Here is a 14,034-nt window from a genome sequence, read left to right as displayed (position 1 = left end):
GAAAGCATAAAGAAAGATGTCAGTCACTCTGGTGTGATGATTGCAGGAAACCTCCACTCTAAAGTCATTGCAAGCAGTAAATAAACAGGGCACAAAATCAACACACAAAAATCTGTAAAAGAAGTATTTTTACTTTTGCAGATTACTGTTACTCTAAGAGAATTTGAATCAGGGACTGGGGAGATGATTCACTGGTAGCTGCTCTTCCAGAGGACCTGGAGTTGAGCCACAACCATCCCTAACTCCAGTCTTAGGGATCCAATGCCCTCTTATGTTCATGAATACCATGCAAACATGTGGTTCACAGACGCACATGCAGGCAACACACACACACACACAAAATCAAAATAGGTCTCAGGATCTAAAAGAAATCTAAATAACAATCCCGTTTGTAGTTGCTTTTGGGAAAAATGTGTAGGAATAAATTTAACTAAGATAAGAGATTTTAAAAAAGACATGCTGGGAAGTATGAAACATTGAAAGAAATTAAAAATGAAACAGATTAATAGAAAGATACCCCATGTTCATCGATTAGAAAAATATTGTGAAAATGCTTGTACAACCCAAATCAAACTATAAATTAAATACAACTCTTTCAAAATTTCATGATCATTTTCCATAGAAATTGAAAAGACAACCTTAAAATAGATGTGGGAGCAGAAAAAAAATAGCAAAGGTAATCACGGGCAAAAAGAACTGAACTCAAGGCGTTACCCCGTATGTAAGTACATTACAAAACGGATGTTACTAAAATCACATGATATTTGCACTAAAATATACACAGACCGCTGTAAAAGTATAGAGACATGAGAAGCGAATCCACGTGTGTAAAGACAACTTTCAATGAAGAGCAAAGAATAGAGTGAGGAAAGAAGAGTCTTCAAAGATGAGTGCCAAGAGAGCCAGATCGCAGTCTGAACACAAGAAGAACTGCCTCCTTGTCTTTTAGGAAGCATTCTTTGTTCAGGATGGATGTTTTTGTTTGTTTGCTTTGGATTCCCTGCCTTTGCATCCCAAGTTGCTGGGATTATGGGCACGCACCAACACACCCTGACCTCTTTAGGAACTACTTTCTAACTCAATCTGTCACACGTACTGGTGACACTTTAGGTTTTATCCCATGGAAAATGTGAAAAAAAATCTTTGAATTTCCAATGTTATACAAGTCTTAGTCAAAGTGAGCTTAGCTATAGTGGTTGAGGCTTTACCGGTTGGACAATGCAAACTGTTGAATGCCACTTCATTCTCTAGACCTTCAGGCTGTAGGGAAAAAAAAATAAAGAAAAGTTATAAGATAAAATGCATTGACCTTAGGGATCTGTGTGTTGTTGTTTCAGGACACAGCTCCTTACAGTTAAGGGAAGGATTTATGCATTATATACATATATAAATAAATAAATACAAATGAGTGAAGATTAATGTAATTAATTAAAGAGAGAAAATTATGATGATAGATGATAAGTAGACAGATAAATGGATGAATGGATGAGGAACAGAGAGATGAAAATATTGTGAAACATACATATATTAATGTTATTACAGTAGCTACATATTTATGCTATTATGAACCTTATTATGCACTGTGCATTATTTAACATTAGAAGAAGAAATTGAAGAGTTGAAGAGTTGAAACCCTAAAAATAGTCAGACCCCTAACTGATTCCACTCTCCTGTGACTCAGTGTGTTCTCTCAGGGAGGCAGGTTTGCTTACTTCAACCAACAGGGACTTGATGATTGTGTCTTTCTTTCCACGTTCAGGGACCACTGGTACCTCATTCCCACAAGGCTCCTGAGAGTTGAGAGCCTCTGCACTCACAGTGAAATTCACATTTCCTTGCAGGAAAAAAAAAAAGCCAAGTAGAGATGAGTACATTCCCCCTTCCTCCATGCTATCAAGCTCAGAATTTGCAAGGGTTTGCTTCAGATTAGTAAAAACACAGCACCTGAAATGGAAGCAATATTTACTAGAGGCCAGGGGCACTAGAGGTAGAGGTGAGGAAATGAGGGTCCCTTACACCCTCATCTTACAAGAAAAGACTTCTTTTTGCTGTGGTTGGTGTTTTATTTTATTTGTGGTGTGGGCAAGACTGGCCTTGAACTCATGATTGACTGGCCTTGAAGTCATGAATGACCCTGACTGTCTTTAAACTCCTGATTGACCCTGGTTGGCCTGAACTCATGGTTGACCCTGTCTAGGCCTTCTTAAGGGCTGGCCTGAAGGTGTGCACCAGTAAACCTGGCAGTGTTTGGCATTCTGGAATGCAAGTCAAAGAAAATCAGTCCTCCTGCCTGGGGGTCTTTGTCTGGGAAAAGGAACACAGCTTCCCCTGTGACTCCCGATCCTTTGGCACTCCTCGGCTCACCTAATGACTTTGGAGTTATTACCCAGGACACAGTGTGACGCTCGTTCAAACAGATGCAGTGAGACTTTTGCTCCTTCTCCATTGGGGCAGTTAGGAAATCAGGAGATGCCTCCAGCTGCACAGCAACCTGGAAACACACAAGAAGCAAAACTAAACATAGGGAGACCAAGTTTAAACTGATGCATACTTGAAGATGGTTAAGACTTCATGTCGCCTGAGGTCAACGAGGCAGATAAAGACACAGGGCTGTGCTGCCTTCATTAGCACCTCACAGATGAACCTCAGCCCTTGGAGGATTGCTTGGTCTTATAAGAGGTGGAGCCAGAAGAAAGATAAAGAAGGACTATTGCCTGGGGGAGGGCTCTTTCTGGGACTCCTGCGTGACTACTCCCTAGCTCAGTCACTACATAAAAGTCTTTAAGTAGTTCTGGTTTGGGCTGAGGCAAGATGTACAAAACAGCTTTTTAAATGAAATTAGGTATAATGAGCGCACTAAGAACTAATATGTAAGAAGACAGAAGCTGAGTGCACAAACTCTAAAACACGAGATGGGGTAGGGCGATGCTTGCTGGGGTCAGAAATCTTTCTATTGTACAAGCGACTTGACCTTAAAGGATTGTGATCAATGTCAGAAACTTGTCTTTGTCAGTTGATTCTTAGAGATATCCATTTTCATAACCTATGAATACATGCATGATAGTTTTTTTCTATTGACCATATTTGTAGACAAGACATAGGTTTACTTTTTTTTTTTTTTTTTTTAACTTTTTGGTATTTCTAAGAATACAACTTTCAGCCAGGTGGCGCACTTGGGAGGCAGAGGCAGGTGGATCTCTGTGAGTTCAAGGCCAACCTAGTTTACAGAGCAAGTTCCAGGACAGGCATCAAAGTGACACAGTGAAACCCTGTCTCAAAACACAAAACCAAACCAAACCAAAACAATGCAACTTTTTAAAAAATCTGCTTCTGCTTAATTGAGAAAATAAATCTCTACCCGGATGCACTTCTGGAGGTAGTTCAGCACGGTGGCCTTGAGCGTGAAGGCTTCTCCACGGACCACAGAGTAGGGCATCGTGAGCTCCACGAAGAAGGGCTGGAAGGCTTGGAAAGACACCACAGGAGAGAGGCCAAGTCCAGTGTCATTGGACAGGCAGAGGGCTCCGGCCTTCCACTCAGTGATGGTGTCAGGGGCCGTCAGCTCCTTTTCAGTTCTTCCTGTTGAGCTGGGGGGGGGGGAGGAGGATATGAAGGAGGTGAGCAGCTAAATAAATCCCCTTTAGACAGAGAGCCCTGTAAATGATTCTTTGGCCATAACTTAAATGCGCTCAATAGAAATATTGGTGATTGAAGAGCAAAGCCAAGACTTCCTGTGGGGAAATGATGAGATTGTCTTCTGTCTTCCATTAAGTCCATTTTACAGTTATCTCCTGATAACTAGATCTAATCTCTTACAGAAAAACATAGTTATAAACTGTGCATGGAATCGACATTTTTCTCCATTTCTGTTATAAAACCTGACCCCACTCATGTGGGTCTACAGATCTCACTTCTGCCACTACTGTGTTTGTTTGGTCAGAAATATTCTAAGCTTGACTTTTCTTGCTTATCAGTAAAGGAGCAGATTGGTTTTAATATGCACGGTACTTGCTTACATTTGATCTTTATGCTCATATTTTTAGAATCTTATAATTTAAATCTTCTAGAAAGTCTTGCTTCTGACTCAAAAGATATAGGTAACACGGTAACTTCTCCCCAAAACAGGGATGGAACTTACAATTGGGAACTGAAAAATGAGGTAAGAGTTTTTAGTTTCTCCTAGAAGAGACTCATTTAGCCTCATTGCTCTCTGAGAGTTGGACTCATTAGCCCACTGGAGAGAAGGGGAGGTCTCCCAGAAGACTGAGAAAAGCCTGGATAGAAAGATGGGCATTTCCTCCTACTCTACCCCAGGTTTTTGCTTCAGTGACAAAATTAGTTCCTGGCTTTTCCTGGAAGGAATTTGTCAATGCATCAGGCATCTCAGCTTTTGTAGTTCTCTCCACAGGTCTGGTCTGCCTCCTAAATCACCCATCTCAGGAAAGGAGTGCTGCTTGCATTCTCAAGATCTCTGACTCCATGGAGAACAAAGAGAAAAGGTGCCATGGATGTGTGCTTTTGACCAGTGCCTTTCTCCCAGGGCTCAGCACAAAGAGAGCAGGTGACAAGCATCCAGCTCCTAGTTGCGGCCTGGAATAACTTTAGTCACACTCATTGACAGTGTTTTCTCCAGGGGTCAGGACTTTAATGAACTCATAGTCTTCTGGGAACCCAAACAGCTGCATGGGCCTTTTCTACTGCTCCTTCTGCTGTTCTGAATGGCTCCGGACATAGAGCAAAGTGTCCCAACCAGCTCGCCTGTCTCTGGAAGCAAGAGGACAAGGTTGGCCCCTGGACATAGGGACTGAAAGGATGAACAAAAACATGTGCAATACGAACAAGAGTGGAGCCACTGTCAAAGACCCTCTCCTCGGCTTTGCACGGTGTGAGCCCAGTTCCTGGACTCCCCAAGAGGAACAAAGGATTTGGGACAAACAGTTAACATGCAAGCGATTTCTAACCATGTCTCAGCGGGTCAGTTTCCATCTCATCTGTCTCGAGGAGCTGACAGATCTTGGCAAACTACTAAGTTTCTGGTGACCACAAAGACACATAGGTGGTGCGAATAAGCACAAAGATCCAAGAAGCATCTAGAATCTCTGGCTTGGCTGACGGGGAGATCCCAATATCTCACGTTCAGCCACAATATGCAGACAGATCCCATGAAGCAATAATAAACTTAAAAAACAATCAACCAAACAGACCTATCTAGAACTTTCAGGGAAAATAACAGGCACACAGTAGGTACTCTCCAGGGTAGGTCACAGGCTGGGTCAAGAAACAAGTCTCAACAATGTTAAAAAGCATAAATAATTTTGTGTATCTTTTCTAACGAGATTGCTTCATTCCTCAATTGCCCTAATTTAGGGAAGAATTAATATCAACCTTTTAAAGACATTCAAAAATGGCAATAGAGACCAACCTCAATCAGATAGCCAAGCTGGATGAGACCCCCACAAGAAAATCAGTCTTTAAGCCAATATCTTAAATAAACCAAGACACAATCTTCTATATTTATTTTAAAAATGCTTCAAGATCCCCGATGGCAGTAGGCAACAGAAATGCTGTAGGTCCCAAATGGTGGTAGCAGGCCATGTGATGGTAGGCAGCAGGCCCTGAGAGCAGCCAGTTCCAGGCAGAGACGGCTGCTAGTCCCTGAGCAGTGGCTGGTCCCAGGTAGGGAGAAACATGGCGGGCGGGCAGAAGACAGAGACATGGATAGACACGACATGCAGGGTGAGGTTGAATATTTATTCAGGGGGTTATGAAGGGGGAAGGGATAAGGAGGGAGAGAGAGAGAGAAAGAGAGAGAGAGAGAGAGAGAGAGAGAGAGAGAGAGAGGAGGAGGAGAAAGAGACAGAGACAGAGACAGAGAAGTGGGGAGAGAGGCAGAAGTGAAGCTGCCTCTCCAAGAGGAAGATGGAAAAGAGAGCTAGCTCAGGCTGGAAGCTGAAGATCAGCCTGCCTCAGCAGACGGGGGAGGCAGTGGGCGTGGCTTGTCTCTTAAAGAGACAGAAAACCATAACACAATCCCTAATAGAATAATAGCTGACTGAGCCCAATGGGACATTAAAGAGATGATGTGGTGGGTACTGAACGAGAAACAGTGCCATCAGTGCGGCACACCACATTAGCTGATGAGAGAGTAGAGCCCATGTGATTTTCTTAACAGGTACAGAGCAAAAAGCCCGCATCCCTTCCTGATGGTCCAGAAGGAAATTCTCTCCAGGTAACAGACTGCTTCTGAGAACCCCGGACACTGTACCCAGTGGAGCAAACCTGAAAGCTCCACCTATAATACCCAGCACAAGACCAGGAGCCCATTCCCACTCTTGTTCAAGCGAGCACTGTCGAGAATAATCCATTAGAGGGGGAAGAGAAGTCAAGAGTATCCAAGCTGGAGACGACGAAGATCATTCCTATTTACAGATTAGCTCGTCCCAAATGAAGAAAATCTCAAATGTTCATTAAAAAAAAAAAAAACTAATCAATAAACTCAACGATGCTGTTCCGTACAAAATCAATATATGAAAGTGTGTTTGCACTTTTAGACAAGTAACAAGCTATCTGGAAAATAAGACAATGATTCCCATTTATGATAAAATAAATACTTAGAAATCAATTTAACCTAGGAGGCTTCTACAGCGCTCAACCGTAGGGATGCCGCCACAGTGAAAGTGAGACACGTGTTACTCAATCCTCAATAGATACATTAAGAAGGGAAAACCCACTACAGTTGAAAAACTATCATGGATCTATATTTCTGCATCTTACATAAAAAATAAGTTACTTACTCCAAGACCACCAAGTCCCAGATCCATGTCTCAGGAAAGTATTTCCGTATAATCTCCTTGGGAGACTCAGAAGCCTTTAGGAAATCCTCCTTGGGGCTTTGGCTTGAGAGTTGGTACGCAACTGGTCCTGTGGTAGGAGAGGAGACAGGGGCAGTAAATGCCAAGAGTGAGGTCAGGAGATGTTGTGTTACCAAGGAGCCTCCACAGAAAGATCGGGAAAGAGACATGGACAATCAGGAGGGCTTCTTGGAGGAAGTGGCATTTCATCTGAATTCTGAGGCATTAGAACAAACTGAACCAGGGGAAGAAAATTCCAAGCAAGGAATAAAAGAAGAGCAGCAGAAAGTCTTGGATTGTATACAAAAGGGAGGGAGGGCCTTGTGCAATCCCAGGAAGCTACTGCCCATTGTGCCCCATGAAGAGACCTAGGGTGCTGGGGGAGGGGTAAAGGGGGGTGGGGAGGGCAGAAGCCTAGGTTACCATTAACAGTTCGTCTGTGGGAGCAAATTAAAAAGATATGGTAGCAGTTTTGAGAAAGAGTTTACAGCAATGGAGGAAGCAGGGCTAGAAAAGCTCTGTACTCCATGGTGAGTCCGAATGTCAGTCAGCTCTCCCATACTGTGAACACAACAGCCATTCCCTTCAGAGAAATGTATGTAGATGGACATACTGATAGACAGTAGATACATGGGCAGATCATACATCTATATTGCCTATCAATCCTAATAATAACGGAGTCTACAATTCATAAAGACATCCGATTCTCTGTAGTAAACGTCACACAGAAAAGGAATTCTCATGGAATGTTTCCCTAGACTTTTCCTTTTTTCCATACTTAACATGGCCAATCACTAGTTAGCAATTTAATACTAAACCCATGCTTTCCACTGTGACTCAGCAAAGACCCAGCTGACATCCCCCAGCACGGTGAAGAGTCTTCACTGATACTTTAGGGCCATTGAGCAACGTCTTTGCTTGACTGGGAGAAGGCAGCCTGCTTGTTGAGCTCCTGGGCACCATCCCTTTTCCTTCGGCCTCCTCATCTCTATGGGCAAAGACAGACAGATTTCCTGGCTCCTTGGAGCCCTTCCTTTCTTTACTGTGTGCCTGCCTTGGATCTGCACCTCTCTTAGGCCGCTGGCGACAGTCGGCCTCCCGTGCTCTGCACTTGGCAGAAGGGTGACAGTATCAGACTTGAGCTAATATCATTGAACATTATGCAATGGACTTCATACACCCGAATCAAGTCTTCTGTTAAGTTTGATCACGTTTTGTTTTTAAAAATGTATGTCGTTTGGTTCAGTGTTTTCGGCACTAACCTCCTCTGCTGTTTCCGGACCATCCACAGACCTTGGGTTTACGGATATCTGAGTTGGTGAATACCTTCAACCCCATGTCCTACAAAGGAGATGATCAGCTGATCAGTGCACAGCCATGCACACGTCCTTCCATCTGAAGTAAACTTCCCGTGTGTGTATTTAAAGCAGGGACATTAGCACGCTTGTGGAAACGTTAACACGCTCGAGGTGTTAATTTTGTCCCTTAAACTCCCCCGGCAGTCATGATTTTATACATGATACTTAGACGTATCACAAAACAATAAATTTCAATAAAAGAAAACATTATTAGTCATTAAAATTGGTCCTGAAGTCACTGCATTCAGCAGATCTGCTCCTGCCGGTGGGCTCGGAGATGACACTTGGCTCCTTTATTCTGTTAGTTCCAGCAGTGACAAGAAGACACATTTCCACACAGGATACTTTCAGAGCCTTCGGAGCTGTCTCTAAGGTTACCTTCAGAGCTTACCTTTAGGAAGCCATACATGTCCTCCTCATTAGTATTCAGCACCGGGGAATACAGGATGCCGTTAACGTAGACATTGCTATGCTTGATACAGTCTTTGCTGTCTTTTTCCTCCAGATTCGCACCCTCAGGGTAGCCAGTGAGGTCTTTCACTGGGAGCAGATCATAAATCTGCAGAAACACAGGCAGGTAGGGCTAGCTTGATGTGGCTTTTTATTAAAACAAAACAAAACACAGAACCAAGAGCATCAGTACCAACTTTCCCTCCCCTTGAGCCCTGAGATATGCCTTAATAATGGTGAGACACAGTTGTGCTGTGGGTGGCACTATATTTTGGGAAGAAGGAATGAAGTGACATTTCTGTCGCCACCTTGCAGTTAGCAAGAAACTCTGCATAGAATGAAGGGCACCTGTCCGAGACAGAGCAAGTACTGTAGACTCCTCCGTGTGGGAGGGAACAGAGACAAAATGCTCCAGGTCATCATGCAGTCCCTACGGGCTGACCTCTGACCTTCTGGGGCTGACCTCTGACCTTCTGGACACAACGCCTTCAATCCATTCAGGGGAGAGGAGTAAAACAGACACCCAGTGCTAGAAGAGGCACGGATGTGTTTTCAAGAAGAGACCGTGGCCAGGAAAGACTGGACTGGGAGTGTGCGGTGATCCTCACAAACCCCGCCCCCAGCCCCGCCCCCAGCCCCGCCCCCGCAACTTTCCGCCCTTGCTTTGATTTTCTCCCAAACATAGATGGTCCATTTCAGTTATGAGAATGTAAATTCTATAGAACACAAATATCTGCTTTTTCATAGCTCCCAACCAGGTCCCAGCACTTATACAGCCCGAGAACACAGCAGGTGTTGAGAGCATGCTCAGTGGACGACCACCAGGTAAAACTGTTTTATTAGTAAAATACTAACAGAGGCGTGAAAGGAGCTCATGTCCTGTTACAAAGGCCCAAACGCTCCCTCTTCACGACTATAGAAGCACTAGCTGTCTACTCTGTGTTCATCAGTGCTGCTGTGCTTTCAGAGCTCTGATAAGCATAAAAATCACATCACACATACACAAACCAGGGCTATTGTTCTGCTTATTGACGTGCACTTAACATGTCCTTTAAAAATATATTTTAACACTTTCTATTAAAATACGACTTGAAAAGCCCAAGCAGTGTGGACTGATGAGATGGTTCAGCGGGTATGTCTACCACACAAGCCCGAGGACCCGAGTTCAGTCCCCAGAGCACACTGCACAAGGACAGAGTTGACACTTGGAGCCTTCATACATCCACACATGTCATAAACATACAGCAATGACATAAAGTAAAAATTAAAGTCCAAGAAGTTATATTTTCTTCTACTTCTACTTCCTTTTTAAAATCTTGTTTGCCTTTTTCTCAATTGTTACAGATCGTTCAGAATAAACCATTAGACGAATGGAACAAAATCACATTAGAATATTACCTAGAAATGCTTTAAATGGATCCATAAAATTTGAGAAATTTGACATAATTATAATCTTAAGTATATCAGTAAGTTAAAATGGTTAATTAATTCACTTGTTTTTACTTTGGTTAATATCTCTGCCAGAATTTCTTAATCACAATCATCAAACTAAGCACAGAAACATCAAATTTGTGAAATATAAATTCCTTGAGATGGAATAAAATGAAATAAATATGTCAGGCTCGTACCATATGATAAGTCTGTACAAATAAATATATTTGACATCAAAAATAAATAAATAAATAAATAAAATCTTGTTTGCTTGCTTGTTTGTTTGGGACAGGGTCTCTCTATGTAGTCTTGGTTGTCCCGGAATTTGCTGTGTAGACCAGGCTGACCTTGAACTCACAGAGATCCTCCTGGCTCTGTCCCCCGAGTGCTGAGATTAAAGGTCCTTTTTAAAGTGTGTGTGTGTGTGTGTGTGTGTGTGTGTGTGTGTGTCCTTGTTTGTCAGTGTCTGTATCTGTGTCAGCGTGGAAGGCAGAGAGCAGCCTGTAGGAGTGATTCTGTCCTTCCGCCATGTGGGCTTGGGGACTAAACACAAATTGTCAGACTCGGCAGCAAGTTCCTTTACTTAGTGGGCCTTCTCAACACTATACTTACGTTATTATTGAAGTAAAATTATATTATTTTCTTTTGTAAGCTTCCATAAATACTTCGGCAAGAACATATTCCTGTAGAGCCAACTACAGCTGGACGCCCCGGTGAGTGGCTCTAGGCAATGGTGCACCCTTTAGTTACGTCCTGCTTTCAAGTATTTTATTTCTCAATGTCTCTTATCATCTGATGATTGATATTCTCGTTTTTTTATTCATCAATACATATTCTTGATGGTGATGTCCCCAGTTGGTCCCTTAGGCAGCTGAGGTTAGGCAACCTGAGATGACCCTATCCTATAGCAATACTGACGAATATCTTGCATACCACCATAGAACCTTCATCTGGTGATGGATGGAGATAGAGACAGAGAACCACACTGGGGCACTGGTCTGAGCTCCCAAGGTCCCAATGAGGAGCAGAAGGAGGGAGAAGATGAGCAAGGAAATCAGGACCACGAGGGGCGCACTTTGGGGCTCACCAAGGCCAGCTGGACTGTGACTGAGAAAGCATGGGATAAAACCGGACTCTCTGAACATGGCGAACAATGAGGGCTGATGAGAAGCCAAGGACAATGGCACGGGGTTTTGACCCTACTTCATGTTCTGGCTCTGTGGGAGCCTAGCCTGTTTGGTTGTTCACCTTCCTAGACATGGACAGAGGGGGGCGGACCTTGGACTTTCCACAGGGCAGGGAACCCTGACTGCTCTATGGACTGGAGAGGGGGGGGGAGAGGAGCTTGGGGGAGGGGGAGCAGGGTGGGAGGAGGGGGGAGGGAAATGTGAGGCTGGGAGGAGGCAGATTCTTTTTTTTCCTTTTCTCAATAAAAAAAATAAAAAAATAAAAAATAATGATGTTCACTTTGTGACATCCCTTATTTTAGTGAACACCATCCGTATGAAAACAGAAATCTGAAATACTATTGCACTTACGCAGCCTCAGTGTAGGCACATAGACCACCCAGACCCGCCTTATGAGGTAAGGATCTTCATTCAGCTTCCCACAGTGCTAAAACTAGTTTGAAAACAAATATCATTGATTTGGCAGAGATGGGTTCCGGGCACTTGGCTCTCTTTTTACACAAATATACTTTATTATGACCTTCCTGGTTCTACAGTCAGAAGTAATCCGTTTTTAGTTTACACATCTGTAGCTCTCTTGCAGAACTTTTGCAGCCTGCTTTGTGCGCTCCCCAACACTGTTGAGTGCAGTGGCTCAGCGCAGTCCTAGCAGGGTTCACATGGCCATATGATCGGGAGCAAGACATGATAACGATTCTTGACGCCTGAATCTTGTGTTTTTCTGGCTAATTTGCATTGTGTTTTTACATTTTCAAAACACTGGTTTTCTGGTTGAATATACTGAGCAAAACACTTGCGTTCTTTTTGTTTTTTGTTTTTTTGTTTCACTCGCAGAAGCTGGGAGTGATGAGGAAACAGGAAGTAGGAGAGATTGTGTGCAAGCATCTTCCTCACTGAGCAAGGGGCCTGTCAAAACTATTAACCTATAGGGAACTATAGTTGTCTTTATGTTTTTATTTACTCTTTGAGACCTCCCTGTAATAGATCTTGACCGTATTCTTTCCCTTCCCTCAGCCTCACCATAGTTTCAGTAGGTCTTACATTGCTCGGGCATTTCCCCTTGCTTCAAGGCCCTCACACCACACGGTTGTCTCTCATCTGCAAGGCCGACAAGGACTCACCGAGGATGCGGAGAGCTCAGCCTCGGGTTTCACGAGCAGCACACTTTGGTCCACAGCTCGTAGGGCACAGAGGGACTGAGGAGAAGCTTTGACTTTAAGGAGGGTACGAGAGGCCGGAAGGCCATCATTTGGACTGAAGCTCAAATCCACCTGGCATAGGGGAAAGAAAGTTCAGGAAAACCAATTTCTGTATATTCCACCCGGGGTCACTTACATTTCCCAGGTGGTTCCTCGCCTCCAGCATGTAACAACTTTGCTTGCTTTCCCAGTGGTTGGTGTTACCCTACGTGAGAAAGGCTTTGTCGCGCCTTGGAATTTGCTCTGATTCTCAAGATTGATTAGACCATTGTGATGGTCTGTACAGATTCTTCTAAATGGTCAGGTTTGACGTGTCAGTCTTGTATCTCAGATATACAATGAAAGCTCATGAACTCTGCATTTGTGGCCTGCAAACGCTCTAAGCATTTTTGTTCAGGCATCATGTGGCTTTTAAACTTGCTTGCATGCTTCCTCATATCCCATCACAGAGAGAGGAAGAAGGCACTGAGAGCTAAGCCATATGCACAGAGAATTTTGAAAACGAGGCAATAACACGAATTCTTAATGTGACTCTGCTGTGACCTCGTAGGACATCGCTGGGACAATCCACACATGTATAAAAGAGCGGCTAGCAACAGGGACTGTGAGTCCTAAATGTAGAAATCTGATTATAGGAAGCACCCACCTTATTGACCAGACAGTTTCCAATCTCATATTTGACAGTATCTGCAACGACTTCACCACCAGGCAGAATGATATAAAGGAGCAATCGAGCTATAGGAGCCAGGTCTGACTCCACTGGGATTAATATGGAGAAATGGCCTTTCTCTGGAGCAGAGAGAATGAGAGGCGGCAACCATGGGTTAGACACATTCAGAGTGAAAACGACAGTCACTTCATTGCACAGAGCTGGTCCGAGCCCCTGGCCTAGCCAATGACAGCTCCGATGAGTGGACAAGACCAACAGTCCACATGACAAATGCATGGCTACCTCGTAGAACCCTGGCTCTGGAGAAGGAGTTCCATGAAATCCGCTCTCCTGTATAAATCATATATATTTTTTCTTATCACTTTTGAGCTTTAGCTGGCAGACCGTAGCCTCAAATGCTACCTAAAGGGAACGGAGGTCTCGCCTTCACCATCATTTATTCTTGGTTCCCCCTGTTAGGAGAGAAAGGAAGTCACGAGGCCCGATGCTGAGAGGTTAACACACTGTATTTACACTATGTCCTCTTTCCCTCTGTGAAACATATAGCGATGTCCTTTTCTCCGGCGGAGGAAGCCTACACCCCTGCAGAAGCCGGCTTTGATGCCTTTGGATGCTATCGTGTCTGCATTAAATGTTCTTGTGTCAGTTGCAGTGCCTCCATTTTGGCACCAAAAAGGAAGAGGTGCTTGCTCACAGATTTCTAGTAAATCAGTGTTTAGACCCCATCAGACTAGGGGAGCTTTCAGATGTTTATTATTCTATTTTTCCTGAGCAAAGTTCCATTATATGCTAGAAATGCCCAACTAAACTTTGGTAAACTAAGTTCAGGGGAGAAATACACACACACATACACACACACACACACACACACACACACACACACACACT

The 14,034-nt window shown here is 43.7% G+C and overlaps 1 protein-coding gene across 5 annotated transcripts in view; it reads right to left on the bottom strand.

The window, feature by feature from the left end:
- The window catches only part of A2m (alpha-2-macroglobulin), a 46,134-nt gene that overhangs the window by 16,221 nt on the left and 15,879 nt on the right, over positions 1-14,034 (bottom strand). For all 5 annotated transcript variants that reach the window (XR_003378482.1, XM_005365162.2, XM_026788200.1 and 2 more), the window contains 9 exons: positions 13,123-13,265; positions 12,399-12,548; positions 8,601-8,768; positions 8,114-8,192; positions 6,795-6,921; positions 3,359-3,587; positions 2,365-2,491; positions 1,713-1,834; positions 1,209-1,260 (listed from right to left, as the gene is read on the bottom strand). Coding sequence is in view for 4 of the 5 variants with exons in the window: in XM_005365162.2 (XP_005365219.1) it covers positions 1,209-1,260; positions 1,713-1,834; positions 2,365-2,491; positions 3,359-3,587; positions 6,795-6,921; positions 8,114-8,192; positions 8,601-8,768; positions 12,399-12,548; positions 13,123-13,265 (1,197 nt within the window). In the remaining variant the exon portion in view is untranslated. The remainder of the gene's footprint in view (positions 1-1,208; positions 1,261-1,712; positions 1,835-2,364; positions 2,492-3,358; positions 3,588-6,794; positions 6,922-8,113; positions 8,193-8,600; positions 8,769-12,398; positions 12,549-13,122; positions 13,266-14,034) is intronic.

This window comes from Microtus ochrogaster, unplaced genomic scaffold, assembly GCF_000317375.1.
Source record: "Microtus ochrogaster isolate Prairie Vole_2 unplaced genomic scaffold, MicOch1.0 UNK1, whole genome shotgun sequence".
NCBI classification, from domain to species: Eukaryota; Metazoa; Chordata; class Mammalia; order Rodentia; family Cricetidae; genus Microtus; species Microtus ochrogaster.
The sequence above is the reverse complement of the archived record's forward strand: the minus strand, read 5'-3'. Positions and strand labels throughout refer to the sequence as shown.